General features: G+C 38.1%; 1 protein-coding gene across 1 annotated transcript in view; it reads right to left on the bottom strand.

Annotated features, from left to right (window-relative positions):
- Positions 1–12,622, bottom strand: part of vkorc1l1 (vitamin K epoxide reductase complex, subunit 1-like 1) — a 28,590-nt gene extending 15,968 nt beyond the window's left edge. Inside the window, exons 1-2 of the mRNA XM_051668255.1 lie at positions 12,383–12,622; positions 5,575–5,684 (exon numbers count right to left, since the gene is read on the bottom strand). Coding sequence (XP_051524215.1) covers positions 5,575–5,684; positions 12,383–12,573 — 301 coding nt within the window. The 5' untranslated portion in view covers positions 12,574–12,622. The remainder of the gene's footprint in view (positions 1–5,574; positions 5,685–12,382) is intronic.
- Between the last annotated feature and the right edge of the window lie 783 nt (positions 12,623–13,405).

The raw sequence follows: 13,405 nt of genomic DNA, 5'->3' as shown, positions 1-13,405 counted from the left end.
ATTTACTCTAGTATAACTGGATGATATATTGTGTATATGTATCTTTCATACAGCCTACACAATGTATTTTCAGTAATGTCGTTTTGTAGTTTGACAGCTTGAATGAAAGACCTGTTCAATACAGAGAAATTGCATTACAAACGTCACCATTTCTAATCGTTCAGTTCGCTCATCAGCGTCACTTTGTTCATGCTTGAAAGGGTACAAAAACTTTCGTAACTTTGGACTGCCATCAGCTCATCCTCCTGTGCCTTGTAACCTGCTTCAGTAAATGTTATATCACCCCCTTGTGGTCTCCCAACGCTATTATGCCAGCCATTAAACAGAAGTCCAACTGAGTGAATTGGAAAGCATGCAAATTAGGCTTCTAATTTAAATGTCGGCTAATTTGAATGTATCGATGCCTCAAAAATATCGATAAAATAACGTGGCAATCAATAATCGATATATCTATTTTTGGGGGGGGGGGATTTTTCCCCTTTTCTCACAATTTGGAATGCCCAATTCCCAATGCGCTCCAAGTCCTCGTGGTCGCATAGTGATTCGCCTCAGTCCGGGTGGCGGAGGACAAATCCCAGTTGCCTCCGCGTCTGAGACAGTCAACCCGCGTGGCTTGATGAGCGCGTTGCCACGGAGACATAGCGCGTGTGGAGGCTTCACGCCATCCACCGCGGCAACCACGCTCAATTCACCATGCGCCCCACCGAGAACAAACCACATTATAGCGACCACGAGGAGGTTACCCCAGTGACTCTACCCTCCCTAGCAACCGGGCCAATTTTGTTGCTTAGGAGACCTGGCTGGAGTCACTCAGCCCTGGGATTCGAACTAGCGAACTCCAGGGGTGGTAGCCAGCGTATTTTACCACTGAGCTACCCAGGCCCCATGATATATCTATTTTTTAATGTCATCCCTAATCGATACTTAGCCCTATTCTCATGCAAGAGATTGTTTTTATTGTGTCACACCTGGTTGAAACACATCAGATGGATGTCTTTTGGTCATGACCCTAAAAAACCCTAAATATACCAGTCTAGTTGTTAAAAAACACAACCCGACAGGTAAATTTTATGAAAATAAGATGTAAATTGATTGCAGTCATGGGGATATAGACGGTTAATGTTGTGAATGTTTGACATGTGTCTTATCTCTGAAACGTGATTTCAAACATCAGCAATGATAGACAGGGTCATGTGAGGGTGATGATTCAGAGGAGGTGTGCATACATATGTACATGCGTTTGTATTCTTTCTTGCAGTAAAAAAAAAAAAAGCAAAGCTAGACAAAGAGCAGCAGAATGGAGTGTTTTGTTTTTAAAAATAGACTTTCAATAAACTTTAACTTGACACTGCATCTTAAAAACATGGCGGTCATCGCACAAGGTATCACAACCAAAGACATTTTACTGATGCATGTGAATATAGAGCAACAATTAAAAAACTGCACAGACGGAATGCAAGATCACATCCTGTGTGAACTAAGATTACTATAGTTTAGAATTCTGAGTTTTCATTTTTATTTCATTTCCAATTTCTAATTATTACTTAGTTGCATACTGTCAGTTTGTAGGTTTTTCATTTTAAGTCGATCAATAAATTATAGTTAGGCTGTGCGATATTGCAAATATTCCCGATATAATCATGATTAATTTGCGCACGATATAAAAGTTAGCAATATTGTGAATATCGCGATGTTTTTAAGCATCTTTTATTTGTCCACTGTATTTCCCAAAGAGCACGTCATTTGAGCTTCAGGGCTGCACAACTAAACAAAATAACATCAGAACTGTGATGTAGTCCTATGTCAATATTAAACCGCAGAAGCCTGTGACTTTATGACGTAAGTTAATAATCTGTGCATGCTTCAGAGGGAATGGGTGACGCACCGAACTATGTGCACGTGCGGGGCTAATGATGCCAAGGAGCTCGCGTGATATATCACTATCTTCAGGTCTCGGAGCGGTTCTTGTGCATTGTGAAAACTGCAGGTTATTGTGCAGGTGAAAACCGCTACAAGTTATTAACACGACACAAACCAAGTTTCCATCCACTTTTTGCACTGTTCTGTTATCGACAAAGTGGAAATGAGTAAAAAAAAAAAAAGTTTGATGTCTCCTGCTCATTTCCATTCAAAAGGTGTTTTACCAATAAAATGGGGTGCGTGATGACATCATACTTAATAAAATAAAAAAACCTGCCGCATAAGTTTTGGTTTAGCGCAAAAGAAATTTGGCCTTGAGGCGCTTCCATACAGAATTTTGCGTATATTGCAAATTGTTTACCTTTCGCGTCCCAGCACATTTGTGTAAAATGGAGAGAGTAATGATTTAAGTTATTAAAATTGGCCAGCTCACTGTCATTTTAATTTCACATAATTGCAATCGATAGAAACATCAGAAGACGATGCCGAAATGGAGAAGTAGCTTGTCTGTATCTGGGATTATTAGAAGAAATTGATTGTAATACCTGGCAAAATACAACAGAACTGGTTGCATTATAGCAAGCCTGTAATGCTATATCACACACTTGAATTAAAAATATGGACAGTCCGTTCACTTTATGTAATTTTATTTGTCCCTCCAGAAAATATGTTGCCAAACGGGGCTGCGGTGTCCGAACAACACATAGAAACTTCAACACTCTGCTTAAATCACACCATTTTGTGTGTAGGCTACTTTTCAAAATTCTCCAAACAGTTCGCTTCTCTCTCTTTACATGGTAAATAAAAACTAGATGGTAAATAAGCTAAATAAGTAAATTCTAGTAAATAAAGTCTTAATTACTTCCTACATATCCGTTATCTCATGTCTATTTTTATCTGTATATTAATTATTTTGGCACTTTTGTTTAATCCCCTTGGTGCTGAATTTTATTTGTTTGTTTGTTTTACCAGCTTATCAATCGCACAGGAATAATATATCCTGGGGTTATTTTTTACAGGCCGCTTTGGTCAAAGACGCCATTATCTTCAGATTATCGGCACGTGAACACACCGTCCATAAAAAGTCTAGAAAGACTTCCATCAAGAATAAAGGTAATGTCATTGTCTTTAATGAAATCGAGGAAAACTCATGTCTCCTCATCAGTCCAAGTGTTCCTCTCCGCTATACTGTTTGTTGTGAGGACACATGTGATGTAAATTGTCATGTGACGTGCCATTTTTCTCGACCAAAAAAAGTTTCCAAACTAGTTTTTCATGACATTTGACGTGTCGACACAGGATTTATACGAAAAAATATTATGCTGACACTTGTGAAATTTCATTGATAATTTGAGTTTCCATCAGCTTTATTTTGATGCGCCAAAACGTTTTTCGCAAAAACAAGCCTTGGATGGAGATGTAGTTAAAGCATCACAGAAAAGAAGGAAACGAAAGCGTTTCAACTTTCAATGTTCCGCCAAAATAAAAGCTCGAGGTAAAATAAATGACAAAAACACATTACTATTGGATAAATCTAATTCTCAAATAAATAGTAATACTTATTCAGTATTATATTATAGTAATGAACCTGACTGGGTCAAAATGATATAGTATTCAACTGGGTTCCAAAATAATAAGTGAGGGAAGTTTATTCCCAAAAATGCTTTAGAGTGGGGGTCTGGGTATCTCAGCGAGTACTGACGCTGACTACCACCCCTGGAGTCGCGAGCTCAAATCCAGGGCGTGCCGAGTGACTCCAGCCAGGTCTCCTGAGCAACCAAATTGGCCTGGTTGCTAGGGAGGGTAGAGTCACATGGGGTAACCTCCTCGTGGTCGCTACAATGTGGTTCTCACTCTTAGTGGGGCGCGTGGCGAGTTATGCGTGGATGCCGCGTAGAACAGCGTGAAACCTCCACGTGCGCTATGTCTTCATGGTAATGCGCTCAACAAGTCACGTGATAAGATGCGCGGATTGGCGGTCTCAGACGCGGAGGCAACTGAGATTCGTCCTCCGCCACCTGGATTGAGGCGAGTCACTACGCCACCACGAGGACTTACAGCGCATTGGGAATTGGGCATTCCAAATTGGGGAGAAAAAATTAAAAAAAATAAAAATAAAAATGCTTCAGTAAAAACATATTTAGTTAAAGAATGCTTTTTATTACGCCAATATGTATTATTGCATATGGGTGCACATAAATAATCAAATATATTTATATATATTATGTGTTTACTTACAAAATGTGGAAAATATACCTTCATTAATTTTTACTACATTTTTACTTTATGCATTAAAAACATTCTGAACCTACTCAACTACAATTAGTTAAGTTGACATGACGGTTCCTCTGAAAACAAAAACAAATGACATTTAAGCCATTTCAAAGAAAATACATAATTATCAATATATATATATTGAATATATTCAATTGGCTGAAAAATATCGAGTTACTGTTCTGATGACTAGGGCTGGGTAAAAATATTGAACGATCACAATTTATTGATTTGATCAAGACATATTTCTTGAAGGAATTTGAACATTTTTGAAAAGCTAAAATAATAAAAAACTAATGATAAGTCAAATGTATATTTACATAATGCACTAAATTAAAAGGTCCACTGTATAATTCACAGCATTAACTAAGACGGAATTTATTTTATATGCAAGCAAAATATATGTTATAACTAAAATACTCTAAAGGAAATAGGAAACAATCGAGAGCTTGTGAATCGGAAGGGTATCAATACACAGCCCTATTGATGAGGCAGCAGCATGCGGAAAACCAAAGTATACTTTGGCCTTTAATTTGACCATGTTTAAATGAATTCTTCAGAACTTCACTTGATTTTCACTTTAAGCTCGTCAAATTGTAAATCTGAGCTTTAATGTAGAGTAGGGCTGGGCGATATGACGATATATATCGTGGCGACGATATAAAGTGTCAACAGAGAGAGATTTTGCTATATCGTGTATATCGCGATATATAAATATCCATGTGCATAGTGGGGGCTTGTCTATCAGTGGGCGGGGCTTCACGTAAGACTGAGAGAATTGAAGAAACAAGGACGGGGATTTTTCCAGCATTGAACATTTTTCTGTGGCCGCCCAAGCGAATTTAATGACCTTCATCGTGCGTTTGGCGCTTTAAAAGCACTAAATATTCTTCTCATCTAACACGCGAATGTTTCACGTGACTGTGGCGCGCTGTCTCTGGAGCTCCGAAGTGCTTGCGAATCAAGCAGGCTTCCCGATGTTTGTGCTCCAGAGACGGAGAGCTCAGAGCGGGGTCACTCGAGCTACCCACTCATTATTGACCCGAGAAAACCCCAAATGGAGAAAGAAATCTCCACAGAACGGGACGACTCCCAAACAGGTCAAGAAAATGAAGAGCCTGTCATTAAAGCGGGTGCGACATCTGTGGTTCGCACGACGATAATCACTCGTAATAAAAGCAATCTGTTTTATCACCTCAAAATGAAACGCACAAAAGAATATTATGAAAGCCAAAAGATGAACTCTGCATTAATTCTGTCATTTAGTGATGGCCATCAGTTACAGCCAAAAGATCTACACTGGTTCATCCCTACAAATTACAAATGCTCACGTTCAACCGTGTCACTTTCTACAGAGCAATGGGTTGATGTTGTTCTTACCTAGTAATAGTTGAAAGACATAAAAGAATATTCCATAGACACTGTTTGGCTGGTTTACAGCGCTGTCATTCCCAAAAATGCTTCCCAACAGTCCGAATCCTCGACCCCATCTGGACAATAAGACAGAAAACAAAACAGAGATGAATTCAGGTAGGAAACGCAGAAATCAGAAAACATGACAGATCTAAAAATATATATGAATATATCCTCTGAGCAGTCTGGGCTTTGCACGGGAATACAAGCACATTAAAAAAGAAGGTTTGGCCTAAATCAAAATGATACAAGACGAAGATCAAAACAGTATATTAAAGAACAGTGTTTCCTATTATCAATATAAACAGCAATTTAATCCCCAAAACATATGAAGCAATAAAAACAGCATAAATATTCCTGTTCCAAAAACAAATGAGAAAGTGTGTCTATTTTTAGAGAATTCCAGCATTATGTGTCATTTGCAATCAACACATGAAATGTATATTCACAGAGAACGTAATTACCAGTATACTGAATCATTTGCAACAATGTTACAATAAAGCAACAATAATGAACAAACACAATCTGTTTTAACTAATAACACAAATTATTGTGTTGTTATTATACATACTGAATCATTCAAACATTTACAATGTACGTTGGAAAAAGTATGTGAACCCCTAGGCTAATTACGTCAACAAACGCTAATTAGAGTCAGGAGTTGGCAAACCTGGCGTCCAATTAATAAAACTAGATTGGAGGTGTGGGTTAGAGCTACTTATATAATTGCTTTGAATAAAACTGGAAACAGTTAAAAAGTTATCTGGAAGAGCTTAGATATTCATCTGTCCACAGTTAGACAAACTGTCTATAAATGGAGGTGATTTAGTACTATGGGTACTCTCACTAGAAGTGGCCGTCCAGCCAAGATGACTCAAAGGGCACACCGCAGAATGCTCAATGAGGTAAAAAAAGAGTCCCAGAGTGACAGATAAAGACTTGAAGAAATCATTGGAACTGGTTAACGTCTCTGTTCATGAGTCTACTATACTGAAAACATTAAACAGGCGTGGTGTTCATGGCAGGACATCATGAAGAAAATCCACTCTTTGGAGTGTCCCAGTCAGAGCCCAGACCTTAACCCAATAGAGATGCTGTGGAATGACCTCAAGAGAGCCGTTCACACCAGACATCCTAAGAATATGTCTGAGCTGAAGCAGTTCTGTAAGGAAGAATGGTCCATAATTCCTTCTGAACGTTGTGCAGGTCTAATCCGCAGACACCGGAAACACTTGGTTGAGGTTACTGCTGACAAAGGAGGATCAACCAGTTATTAAACCCAAGGGTTCACTTATTTTCTCCACAGCACTGTGAATGTTTAATGTGATGTGTTCAATAAACACATGAAAAATTATAATTGTTTGTGTTGTTATCTTAAGCACATTGTGTTTGTCTATACTTGTGACTTTAATGAAGATGAGATCACATTTTATGAGCAGAAAACCAGCTAATTCCAAAGGGTTCACATACTTTTTCTTGCCACTGTACATAAATCACATAGACAGAAAATATACCACATTTGAAAGGCCAATTTAAAGGGTGTTTTGTTGCTTTGGTAAACACTTTTAGCAAAAAAAAATTTATATTGTGCCAGCAGTGTTTGTAAAGCCTGAAATCATTTTTATACCTTTTCTTCTTCTAATCCAGAAGAATAAAAGGTGTGTCACATAAACCTGGAGTGCAGGTCCCATTTCATCATTGCCTGCCAACGTATTTGTTAAAGATGGACTTCAGTGCCATAACTCCTGAGGTCACACCTAAATCTCTACCATATGTTCCATCAGCCCCAGTGAAAGCATGTTTATGCTCAGACTGCTGCTGTTATTATTACTAAAGCTAACAAAGGCAAGCATTACTATCACTTCTAATTACTTCTAATTGATTATTGCTAAGTGATTTTCACCTGGCAGATAAAACAACAAACTGACAACAGAAATCCCATAGACTTCCATTAAAAGAGGGATTTGAGCTATATCTAGAGACCAGAATATCACACCAAGTCATCTTCAATACAGTTTTGTTTTTTACTTAAGGGTACTTGTAAAGTTTATATTGAAGCAAACTGCATGCTATTTTTGGTCAGTGTTACTGCTCTGGCAGTCTTTGCATTCCATCCAGTTTCATGCACTCCAAATTAGGGCTGGGTATACACAGATTTCCCAATTTGATTCGGATTCACAAGCTCTCGACTCGATTAGCTGAGAGAGGATTTCTTTCATACTGTATGTAAGCAAAATGGACATTATAACTGAAATGTACCCAAAAGAATTAGAATTGAAAGCTTGTGAATCAGAATCGAATCATTATGTTGTGATGTAGCACGATGTATCAAATCATCGTTAGGTGGCTGCCGATACCCACCTCCATCATGTTGGTTACATGTTAGTTTTAAGAATTTACAAATCTGTGTATTCCATCAATAAATATGGCATATATTTATATTACATATACGCTTTTTGTTCCATGTTTATAATTTACATGATAAATGAGCTTTTTCCAAGTATTTCCATTAATATGTAGAAAAAGTTCTAAAACGGTACTGTCTCTTTAAGAAAAGCGTCAGTTCCGCGAGCATCTCACAGAAGTGTTTTGGTTAAGCGCATATTAATGACAGTTTGTTTATGGCATCCATGCTGAGAGTGACTTGGGGATGAAACGGTTAGTCGACAACGTCAACAATAAAAAATTGTCGACAAAATTTTTCATTAGCCGAATAGTCGTTTGATCACATTTAACGTTAACACAGTCCAGACGCATCCAAACTTTCCAAACAGCCTAAAAAAAATACAAAATAAGTAAATACTGAAGCAGTTCTGTCGTGAAATAAGTGGATCTGGATCTGGCATTCCGCTTTTAGCAAAACTTGCATGTCAGAGAGACCAAAAATAATTGATTGCGACAATAATATAAAATCTAGTCGCCTCTGGCGACAGTCGGGTTGTGTGCGTTCATAAGCGGTTTCATCATATATCATCTTGTGAGTTATTGAATACATGTATAGAGCGCGCATCATCGGTGTGGCTTACGCCACTTTTCACCCGTTCCGTTTCTGACGAGCTCGCTGCACCGCACGCAACAACAAACCCAGCGCGAGAGAGTCGTGAACAAATGACTCTTTTGAACCGGATCTTTTTTATGAATCACCTGAAAAGAACTGAGGGAGTGAACAAAGGATCTCAGGATAGCAGTTTGAATCAGATTCACTTTCTCAGCGAATCATCCGTCAGTGTATTCACAACTGGGAGCGCAGACATTTCAAAATAAGAGTCCCATGAGTATTTCGGGCTTCTTTATAATTAAAAATTCCCATATTGTGTGCTGTTTTCCAAATATTCTGAAGCTATGATAGCATTGTGTGAGGGACAGAATGAAATTTAAGTTGCACTGATAATCTCACCCTCCACCGTAGCTGGAATATAGTACACTTTTATAATACTTCTACGGCTTTTTGTCATGTCTGGAGTTTGAGAGACGTGGTCAGGATGAATGTCGTATGCAAACATTGTTGTATGGAAAGAGCTGTGTGAAGATCCTTCCAACATTCTCCTTTTGTGCTCCACAGAATAAAGAAAGATATAATGGTTTGTAAATGATATGAGGGTGAGTAAAGATTTGTCATTTCTGGGTAAACTATCGCTTTAAGAGATAGACCTAAAGGCCTGATTATGTAACATTCCTGAAAACCTTCACCCGGCTGGAGTTTTGTTTGTTTGTTTTCCTGTTAAACACATGTTTTATCAGAACTCCCTGCTAAGCACCATGGACTGAGAGGTCCCTCTGCAAGCAAACACAACACATTCACCAAAAACAAGGTTTCTGAAGCTATTCTGTAAACTTAGATGCACAAACAGTGAGAAAAACAACTATCCAACAATTCACATGACAGTCCTTGCTATCATATCTACATCTTTTTTCCCCTCTAAGCACTTTTAACAAAAAACAAGTTGCATGCTACAAACAGGGATGCCACTGTGGTGAGTTTTTGACACCATCAGATAACCTTCTGAGAAACAAATTGCATTTAAAGGAATATTCTGGGTTCAGTACAAATTAAGCTCAATCGACAGCATTTGTGGCGTATGCTGATAACCACAAAAAAAATTATTTCTACTCGTCCCTCCTTTTCTTTAAAAAAGCTAAAATTCTGTGTTCCAGTGAGACACTTACAATGGAAGTCAATGGGGTCAATCTGTAAACGTTAAAATACTCACTGTTTCAAAAGTATAGACACAACACATAAACAATGTGTGTTAACATGATTTTACTGTCATAAAATCACTGTTCGTTGCCATGACGATGTAATGTCAACAAACCCTAAAACCCTAAAATGACTAAACAATGACCATTTAAAAGCTTTATAGCTCAAATACACAAGTTTTAATAGAAGAATGAATGTAAGTGCTTTTATACAATTTTAAGCTTCACATTTCTGCCTTTAAACCCTCCAAAAATTGACCCCATTGACTTCCATTGTAAGTGTGAACCTCAATTTTTGCTTTCTTTTTTTAAAGAAAAGGAGGGACGAGCCGAAATTAATTTTTGTGGTAAACAACATTGTCACAAATGCTGTCGACTGAGATTAAATATTTTTTTAGACTATAAAATGCACACAAAATTGCAAAACACTAATTCACCACAATATTTACTCAACATTTTCTAAACACACCCCCGAGAACACAACTTGTTTACCATCTATTGACAAAGCTCTCTGAAGATTTAGAACCTGATCACTTCTGTTAATTCTGTTATAACACTGGACTACAAAATAAAATAAAATAAAAATAAAAAAATCACAGGCTGATTTAAAAGGTTACTTAACTGATCAGGACCAATCAATTCCACTTTAACGCACCACTAAATCTATATATCAATAAAACAAACATTCAACTCTTCAGGGCAGATGTATACTAGAGGTAGACCGATATATTGGTTGTATCGATTAATCGGTGCTGATATTTACTTTTTGGAACTATCGTTATATCAGTTTTACAGATTAATCGGTGCCGATAGTTGCATTTTTTAACTATTGGTTATTGGCAATATATCGGTTTTACCGATTAATCGGTGCCGATAGTTGCTTTTGGAACTATCGGTTACTGGCAATATATTGTTTTTACTAATTAATCGGTGCCGATAGTTGCATTTTGGAAATATCGGTTATCGGCAATATATCGGTTGTAACAATTAATCGGTGCTGATATTTGCTTTTTGGAACTATCGTTATCGGCAATATATCAGTTTTACAGATTAATCGGTGCCGATAGTTGCATTTTTTAACTATTGGTTATTGGCAATATATCGGTTTTACTGATTAATCGGTGCCGATAGTTGCTTTTTGGAACTATCGGTTATCTGCAAAAATCTATGCTGATAGTTGCAGTTTTTTTTCATTATTATTATTATTATTGCTCAACAATAAACCTCATCTGGTTAAATATATATACAAAACTTCATCTGGTGATTATATAGGCTATAAAAAGCTTAATTTGATAAATACTTAAGAGCATTGTAACGGGGCCAAGACTCTGTCATTTCAAAATAAGAGTCCCCGGTGTATTTTGGGCTTGTTTATAGTTAAAAGTTCCACGTTATGCAACAAATCTCAATTTCTCTGGTTATTATTTACATTTATGCATTTGGCAGACACTTTTATCCAAAGTGACTTACAGTGCACTTATTACAGGGACAATCCCCCCGGAACAACCTGGAGTTAAGTGCCTTGCTCAAGGACACAATGGTGGTGGCTGTGGGGATCGAACCGACTACCATTTATGTGCTTTAGCCCACTACGCCACACCACTTATTGGGATTTTGGTTGCACAATAAACTGCTTTTGGGATTTTATTATTTTAATAATCTTTTAGCCTCAACGTCTGTGCATGTTACAGTAAAAAAGAAAAAGGCTAAGAATTTTATTTATCATTTTATAATTGTTTATAACTGATTAATCGGTTTTCCAACATCTTAGTTATCGGTATCGGCAAAATCCACTATCGGTCGACCTCTAATGAATACTGCATTTACAATGGAGGCTTATAAAGTACATATTCATGACATGAAGAGAAATACACTATATTATGGTAAGTGTCAGATTATCTTGATATTAAGCAGCCTGTTGTACTCATTTAGGGACTGAAGTGTTAGCTAGATAAATGCTAATAAATGAGTGGTTTGGATTTATAATCAAGCCAAAAATATGACCCACTGGATTACAAAATAAACACATATTTATGAAATAATCAGGTGTATAATTATCACTATAAAACCAGTTATTCAGTGGACTGATATGGAGTTCATTCACTCATTAGCACTGTTAGCATTAGCTGCTATCGCACTGTTTCAAAAGCCACATACAAATTTATAGCAGAAATACTGCTATAAAAATAACATTTTAATTTATGCATATTTATCTTTGCGTTTAGCCAAGCCAAACAATTTTGCTTTATAAGAAACGACCATAAAAATTAGCCTGATATTTTAATTTGTTATATTTCCAGTCAGGCAGCGGCCCGGAGCGACTCTCAGATGGTGTTTCAAAACCTAATGAGCTCCCTACCTAGCTAGCACCCCCTACATAAAGAGCACTTTTAGGGCATTACAGGCGCGTTGGGGACGTTTGAACGCCCCTGTTATGCCCAGAAACGTTTGATTCGAACTTTCGGCCGCGCCTAAAACAATCGAAAGCGTCTAGGACGCACACACATGCTGTCCAGGTAGGAAACTCGCTATGTTTTGAGCCACAGCCCCTCTCCCTCTCTCTCTATTTCTCTCTCACCTGGACGTGAAGACTTTAGAACAGCTGACCGAGCTGCTCAGGTCGCACATGGCGCGGTAACTGGCGTCGCGGCTCTTCTCCCTCTCCACATGAAAGGCGTATAGTGACAGTAGAATCCCTGCGAGACATACGAGCAGCCGGACGATCCGCTCCCAGCGAGGGGTGGACACTCGCAAGACGGGCGCCGCCATTTTTCCCCGGCCTTTGCACGAACGCGCGCAGCGCGAGCGGGGCTGGGCGGGCGGGCAACATGGAAAAGCGTCGGGACGTGTCACACCATGAGGGCGTGGCTTATAAACGGAGGCTTGGTTTTAATGACAGTGGGCGTGGTCTATTCGGAAATGGGTGTGTCTTCCAAATGTCTCAGTGGAGGGCATTCATGGGTCCAGATACAGTGTGTTTTTGGGGGCCCTTTGAACTCTAATTATACCTACACAGTACACTCACATCTTATAACTTGCTTTAGCGATTTTATCCTGTTAACCTACACTATATCTGTCTATCACTAGCTATATTTATAGTTTTATTAGCTGTCATAATGTTAATAAAATAGAAAGAATTATGAACCTATTTATTGTCTTAGCAAAGTGGAGAATACAATATGAGTGCCGAGCCCAGTGTTGCCGTTTTTTTATTAACTTAACCCTTGTGCGACCTTCAGGACATTTTTGTCTTTTTCATTTTTGTTTTTTTCGATCATTTTGGCTGTGTTAATTCCAACAGCATACATTTTGCCAAAGGTGTGTATTTTGGGGGAAATTTGATATTTCAACCTCAGGTCCTACAGTACACTGTGTACACAAAATAGTCACACTCAAGACCTTCAGGACAAAAATGTCCCCATTGAAACCCATTAAAACTGCCATATTTGATCCCAGTGCCATTAAAGCATAAAATCATGAATTCTATGATATTATGCTTTCATTCCAGAGCCCTGGCTTCAGTATTTACATTTGTAATATTTTCCACTAGATGGCGCCATTTTTCTCATGTTTAGCCTATGGAGCAAATACATAGCTTTTT

Source organism: Myxocyprinus asiaticus, chromosome 3 (assembly GCF_019703515.2).
Source record: "Myxocyprinus asiaticus isolate MX2 ecotype Aquarium Trade chromosome 3, UBuf_Myxa_2, whole genome shotgun sequence".
Classification (NCBI taxonomy): domain Eukaryota; kingdom Metazoa; phylum Chordata; class Actinopteri; order Cypriniformes; family Catostomidae; genus Myxocyprinus; species Myxocyprinus asiaticus.
Note: the sequence above shows the minus strand (reverse complement) of the source record. Positions and strands in the feature narration are given on the sequence as shown.